At 31.9% G+C, this 7,692-nt stretch overlaps 1 protein-coding gene across 6 annotated transcripts in view; it reads right to left on the bottom strand.

The window, feature by feature from the left end:
* The window catches only part of LOC106471166, a 40,374-nt gene extending 33,613 nt beyond the window's left edge, over positions 1 to 6,761 (bottom strand). The window contains exons 1-2 of one of the 6 annotated variants that reach the window (XM_022399796.1): positions 6,463 to 6,761; positions 3,125 to 3,231 (exon numbers count right to left, since the gene is read on the bottom strand). In XM_022399796.1, the coding sequence (XP_022255504.1) occupies positions 3,125 to 3,176 (52 nt within the window). In that variant the 5' untranslated portion in view covers positions 3,177 to 3,231; positions 6,463 to 6,761. The other 5 variants (XM_022399795.1, XM_022399797.1, XM_022399799.1 and 2 more) reach the window with 5 other exon arrangements.
* Positions 6,762 to 7,692: the final 931 nt, after the last annotated feature.

Below are 7,692 nucleotides of genomic sequence, written 5' to 3'. Positions count from 1 at the left end.
AAATATAATAAATGCATGTGGGTTATCATAATTTGAATGACAAGTATAATGGGAATAACATTAATAGTGTTATGAAGGAAAGGAATCTTGGTATAATAGTTGAACAGTCTCTAAAGCCAGTTGTTAGTGGTAGGGCAAATAGGGTTTTAGGTTGTATCTATAGAAATATTGAATACAAGTCTAAAGAGGTTATAATTTCATTGTACAGGTCACTGGTTAAGCCACATTTGGAATATTGTGTTCAGTCTTGACCTTCTTACCTTAGGAAGGACATTGAATTGTTGGAAAGGGTTCAGAGAAAGGTTACTAGAATGATGCCTGGGATGGAGGAGTTGTCATACAAAGAGATGCTGAAATCTCTCAAATTGTTTTCTCTTTAAAAAAGAAGAGTTAGGGGGGGGATCTAATTGAGGTGCTTAAGATTTTATAAGGAACTAATAGTGTTGGTGTATCATCTTTTTTATATTTAACAATGAGAATAGTAGGACTAGGGGATACAATTACAAATTTTGGCAAGGTAGGAGTCATCTTCAGCTAAGACAGTATTATTTTTCTAACAGAGTGGTTAGCCTTTGGAATGGGTTGCCTTCAGATGTTGTAGAGGCAGTAAATTTAAGCGAGTTTAAGAAAAAGCTTGATAAGTATATGAATGAAAAGAGTTGGGTTTAAAATTTTATTATTATTTTTTAATCATTTTAATTTAGTTTTGAGGATGGAATAGCCGAGATGGACTAACAGGTCCCATGTTGTCCCAAAATATTATGTTAACAACTTTAGCAAGGGATGACATAAGCTCAGCAAGTTAATTCACATTATAAATGACATCAAACTGTCCAAAGCAGGCTCCTTTTGGTAACAAGGATACTGTTACAAAAGAAAACTCCTAAATGTTGAACTTTTGAAATTATAAACTCATCACAACACATAATGTATCAATATCAAATAATTTTTATTTTTTATTAAGAGCACCATACAAAAAAATGGATTATAAAGAAGAAAAGGAATACAATTTATAATTACACATAAGCATATCATGAATAAATATTACTTTTATCTTAAAGTAACAACAAAAATGACTAATGTAACACCATTAGAATCCTGCCTAAAAGCCATTCCCAATAATATCAAAAAAATTTTAATTACAGACTATATAGGACAGATAAAAACTGGGAAATGCTTATGGCCTTATATACATCATTGAGTATTGTAGGTAAATATCTGTAATAGCAAAAGCTGTTCTTTCTTAAAAGGAAGTTTTGGGTTAGAAGCTTCACACAGTACTGATGATGGACATTTTAAGAAAAGCTTGACAAGGCTTCTAATAGATTTTCCAGCAATGATGTAATGGTAGTATGCACTTTGTTTATAGTGCTGTAGTATGCAGAATATATTCTTTCACTAAGCTGAAATAATGTGAAGCAGAAGTAAAGGAACATGCATTTGTTCATTGTCATACCCATTGAATATTCAAATAGTATCTCATTAAAATTCATGGAACCCTCACATTCAATCCCTCCTTAACTTGTATTGTTAGATATTTTGATATGTCATGAAGTACTATATGAAGATATTTCTATCTTAAAAACTAGTTTGAACACTCAAAATTGTGGATTTTGCATTATGATAATTCACTCTGTGTGTTTGTGAATTTGTTTCTTCACAATCTCTTCCCACAGTTATTGAACAAGCAGGATTAAACTTGTCAGGTGGATTCTGGAGGGTGAAGGGAAGGGGGTAGCTATTATGGCATAACCCCCTACCAAGGGGGGTGGGCAAATGTGCCCAGGAAGTTACCCAGACATAATAGGGTGTAAATGTGGTTTATATGGTTGCTTAACCTACCTGAATCTATTTTCCTAATCTCCCTCAAAATTTTGGGGGTTCTATGTTTGAAACTTTGTTCATATCCCCACTCACAAGTTAGAGGAACCAAACTTGTACATGTACTCAGATAGCATAAATAAGTATCCTAACATGGCTTTTTCTGGGTATAGACTCCCCTTGGGTAGCTACAGAAGTAACTGGAGCAAAGGAAGAGCTTGACTAGTACAATGGGGCCTCTGTGAATTATGAGGGGACCTCTTAACCCTACAGCTACAACAGTACAAGTATTTTATGCTAATGACAGTTAATGATAATGAAATTTCTGCACTTTTTCAGTAGTATATATATATTTTTTCTTTCTAAAGTAATAGTACTATAAACAGAGAAAATATTCACACAGAATCATGATGTACATGAAATTGTCTTATATTTACTGATGAAACAATCAAAAACAGCTTTTTATAATCATGTTATTTATATACATAAAATTATTTTTTGTACACAATACCTCTCTACGAAAGAAATGCTAACATCCACCATTTTGTTCTTGTTTATTCCATTGGCCTGAAAATGAAGTCTCACATTCCTATTGTTTTTTTTATATACGTCAGTGAAATACTACTTGAATAATACTTTTGGTCACTGACCTCTCTACCCCCTCCCCTTACACAGTAATAGAACATTACTTTCTGTACAGTAATTAACAACCAACTAAAAATCCATAATTAGTCTCTGTGTTACATATGTATTCTCATTTCCACCCATACTCTCGCATATTGTCAACTGAAATATCATTGATAACCACACTGGCTTACAAAATATATATTGGAATTTAACTACTTACATAAAATCAAGAAGTTTGAAGAAAAAAAAAACATTAATAACTAGTTGTTGTTGTTTTTTAAAGATGGGGAGCTTTCTTTTTATACTTTATTTCTCTCAAAGAATAAACTACATTTTTGTTTAAAAGCTTGGAAAACTGCTATGTAACTCCCAGCCTCACAAAGATTTATGGCATACTATAAAATATATGGAAGCTTATCAAAAGAGTTAAAGTTGAACTTCAAATATTATCAAGAGAGTTTTTTTATAATTAGAAAACTTCCAATGTTATCTCACATTTATGAATTGAAAAACTTATGGAAAGTTTCAAGGAACTATACAATATTACTTTAGTATAACTTCTACTGTTTGCAAAGTGACTAGGTCTACTTCCAAAAAGAATTTATGAAAGTAACTGAAACATTAGTAATTAACTGTATTCAGCAATGATGTAAGAGTAGGGTTTTTCTTGTCTTACCAATTTTAAGTTTTTTGATATGACTAGATTTCTTGTATGATGACATCCCCATTGAGGTTGGTACCTTGCTTCGTTAAGAACTTGTAATCTAACTGTAGAAATCAGAACTGAAATAAATTAAAATAGGATATCCATTAATAGATACAGCCTACTATAACAAATAAACTACAATATCTTAGTTATAAATCAATGTACCAGAAACCCAAAATCTATAATAATAAGACTATGTTGAGTACCCTCATTGTAAATATTTTCAGCTACAAACCCCTTTTTATTTTATGAGGTTTGTCCAGCTTAAGATATTAAAAATAATCATAAACCTACATACTATGTCATACAATTAAAAAAAACTAAGTGGTAAGTTCAAAACTTGTATGTGAAAAATTTAAATATGTAATAAACTGGGTTTGGGACAGAAGGTGAAAAGGTAATGAATGGTAATTTTTTCCCAAAATGACTTATGACAAACATGTAGCTTCTTAGACAGTAATGCTTTCAAATCCCTTAATGCTACTGAGATGCTAGGAAGAACGAGTTCTAAACACAGTCTTAGTGACCAGATCAAAACGTAGAACCCCCTCCATGATTTGCCCAAGATTTCAAAAAACATTTGCCCAAATTAATTTGCTTTTCATGTATTACAATAGGCTATCAAAAGCAAAATAAAAAACTTGTTTTTTTTAGCTTATTTCAAGAAAAAACACTGACATGGAAGGGAATAAGTGGGGTAATAAAAATGTTGGAGAGGTGACTGTAAAGTAATCTGAAGGCCAGATAGTCACAAATAAATAAATAAACAAATCCCTATGTCCATAATAGATAGGTACATATTGGCAGGGGTTTAGGGGACCAGCTGCCCTTTATGGCATGCTCTTGTTTTAAATACAAACAACAAAATTATTTGAATCCAAATTGTGGTGTATAGTTCATTGCACTGGCTCTGTGTCAAGATAATTTTACTGACTAGAAGCGTTCAACATGTTTAATGAGTCGGGGATATAACATTAATCGTCACAGCACTATCTAATAAGAATCTTGAATGTTCATTCTCTCAGAAGAGCTAGATTCCCAATCCAATCCTGATGTGTAAATATACCAGCTCTGCAGCTAACACTATACATGCATACAAGAAAATAACATTGGGAAAATGATAAACATTATCCATCCATTCATGAGAAACTGCAACCTTTTAGGTCATATTCTGTGTTGGTTTTTGTCATAAAATTTCACAAATTTAACCAAACAATGAATTTAACATTTTATCTGTTTAAAAACAACTTACATCATCAGACTATCTAGCCTTCAGAATAATGGGCCCTTGGACTAACAGACCATCACCATTGTAAATACAAACTTGGCAGTAATACAGTAATGTGTATTAGGCTATGTATGATTCTAGGAAAAATAATCACATTATTTTATTGGCCAAAAATGTTATGAAAGAGTAATTTTTGGGTTTATAAATTGGCAGTAAATTAAAAAAATGTATAGGAGTTTTAAACTTTAAGGGTTATATACTCAGAGAAACAGCAATCTTGAATGTGATATTGAAGCCACTAAATATGAAGTATGTGAAAAAAAGGAAGAAAACAATATGTTATTATTTTGAAAAACCAGTTTATGTCATATCTTAAGTAGATTAAATAGTTGGATTGAAAAGCACCAGGCATCATTATGACTTGTCATACACCATAGTCTGAAGATAAAGACTGGTGAATTTGTAAAGGTGCTACAGAAAAGTTTTAAACAAACTGAAAGATAACCCAAGCATTATCGTATGTATGGGGATATACATGCTTTGTTACACTTTTGCAATAAATTTAATAAGTACAGGAGAGATAAGATATTTTCAATACAAATATATCACTTCAACTTTCTGTTTATTATTTTAAAAAATACAATACATTTTCATTAAATCTGGTGATACATTATTAAAACCTGTGAAATATATCTATTTTAACATTAAACTGTTGCTCTTCAATGTGATAGCTACTGTCAGTGGTATTGATGCATTATCACAACAGAACTGTTTTGGGAGTTTTTTTTAAAATGTTTTTCATCTGACCCATGAGACTTATTAGGGTGACTTTCTCGATGAAAATACAACTCATTAACTATGTTTGCCTGTTACAAATACCTTTTTTAATAAAACAACAATTTAATATTTTCCGAGAAAATGCTAAGTTAAAGAAAACATTTTGGCCTATTGAGATTCCTTGTCATCCTTTAAAACAATAAAATAATGCTATCATTATTTAGATTTGTATACCTATCTAACAAGAGGTTAAAATGATTCGAAGTAACTGTGAAGAACAAAGCAAGGTAATTAACTAACGAAGTACTTAAACAAATAATCCATTCAATCAATTGAGCATGAATATCAAAATAGTAAAAACAAGGCATGTAATACAGTCAGGGATATAAATTTGAAATAGAAGAAAGTTAAAAATCTCGGCCCCATTTTATTTCCAATTAAAAATTAAGGACACAACACTAAAGGTTCAATAACTATAACTAATAACTTACTGTGACGATGCAACAAGGGAACACTTGCAAATTCTCAATTACTTATTCATTTTTTTTCATTCAATATAAATAAAATTTCTTGGGATGTATGCCCACAGACCCCACCTCATACTAAAATTGAGTTCTGAAACAGTTTACATTACAATAACACATTTTTACTATTTTTCAAATGATCTGATGTTTATTCCATTGCATTTTAATATCATAGGCAAACAAAAGTTTATGTATTATTTTATTAGAAGTTACAGCTTTTACATTAGGGCGATGTTTGGAACATTGCAATCATGATCACACTACTGATCAAATCGTTCTACCTGTTTCTAAACAGTAATCTTCCTTACTGTAAAAGCTGTAACTTGTAATAAAATAATACTTAATCAGTAAAATAAACTCAAAGCGAAAAGGCTTATCTAGTTAAAACTAGGTCTTCACATCTCAATTCCGACAGCTACCAACTTAAAGTTCAATAAAGAAAATTCCGTTGCTATTGCCAACGGCAAAAAAGCCACTGACTTACTACTTCAACCGACTGGTGGCAGTCACTGCTACAGAAAAGCTATTGGCACCGACATCAACTGTTGATTATTCAACAGTTTATAAAAAAAACGTGTGTTCTTTTTTCAGGTAATTCTCAAAGTAAAATTCATATATCTATCTAATTCACATTTACTAATTAAGTAAATTTACTGATCTAGCTACAGAGAAACTGGGACAACTTACATTATAATACCTTTAGGCTTTACTGTTCCTGATCGAGACAAAAAAATAATTAGGCTAAAAACTGGAACTATCTCAGTTAATGGTAACCCTACCTAGCAGTAGTAGTAATAGTACCTGTACTTTGTAGTACCATTAATACTAATAGTAGACCAGAAGGCAACGGCATTCGCACTCCTAGCACTTTCTGGCGCGCTAAAAGTTTATTTTTTCAATTGTCACTCAAACAGATTTCTAACAGTTGGAAGCTCTTACATATACTTACAAATTCGCAATAATATGGTAGCATGAGACTGAACTAGATAAAACAAATCCTAACGACTCATAATTCAGTCATCATGTTTCTCCTATCTCCGGTCCTAAACTAAGTCAGTGATTGTAGTGTAATAGAGGATGCTGAACTTTCCGAATTAACCAATTACTGTTTCCTATTTCGGGTATGGAAAGCAAAATGAAGAAATGAAATAAATATTTGAAATATATATACGCTATTCTATATTTTTTAAATCACAACAAAAACACAGATGTATTATAATACAAAACCCATTTCACTATACATTTGTGTGTATATGATATGCGCGCTGTCTGGCTTGTGCTACCACCATCTTGCCTTGAAATCGTTTCAACACAAAAGTAATGACACTTAATGCGAATGAGATAAAAAAATTGGCGTACCATTTTCACAAAATATTCATAATTTGTAATTAACATTATAGATATATAGCATAGGTCTAATGCCAAGGCGTTAGAATAGTGCAAAAAATTTTACAATAATGATGAACAGCAACATTCAGAAAAACAGGGAAACTGTTAGTTTTAAAACACAGTGTTACGACAGCGGAAGTCACGTGACCCTGGTAACACGTCATAAGCTTCTAGAACGTTCATGTCCCTTCCTGAAGCCTCGAGTATTTACTAGATATGCGGTATTCTTGTATATAAGCCGCCAAGAAGTGACGGCAACAAAATGTAGTTGAACTGCAGACAGAGATAGAGACGGACAGTTGGGTCGAGCGCGTGAGTCGTTCGTTGTGAATTATAGCGTTTGTTTAACTTATAGCGTGACCGTGGAAATAAAGTGTATTGCTAAGTTGAATTGAGAAAGAATAAACCAGTTTTATTTAAGAAAGGAGTTGTGTCGCTAAAGTTTCATCGGAAAGAAATTATACGGAAATTAACTAACGACCAGAGACTTAACAAATTGGTGTCAGAAGCGGGATAAAAAAAAAAAAGATGGAAACGAGAGGTGGCAAATCAAACTACAGCTTACCAAATTTGATGGCAGCAATACATGAACAGCAAAAGAAACAAGAGAACGAAAAGTG

The sequence above is a fragment of the Limulus polyphemus genome, unplaced genomic scaffold, assembly GCF_000517525.1.
Source record: "Limulus polyphemus unplaced genomic scaffold, Limulus_polyphemus-2.1.2 Scaffold4451, whole genome shotgun sequence".
Lineage (NCBI taxonomy): Eukaryota > Metazoa > Arthropoda > Merostomata > Xiphosura > Limulidae > Limulus > Limulus polyphemus.
Note: the sequence above shows the minus strand (reverse complement) of the source record. Positions and strands in the feature narration are given on the sequence as shown.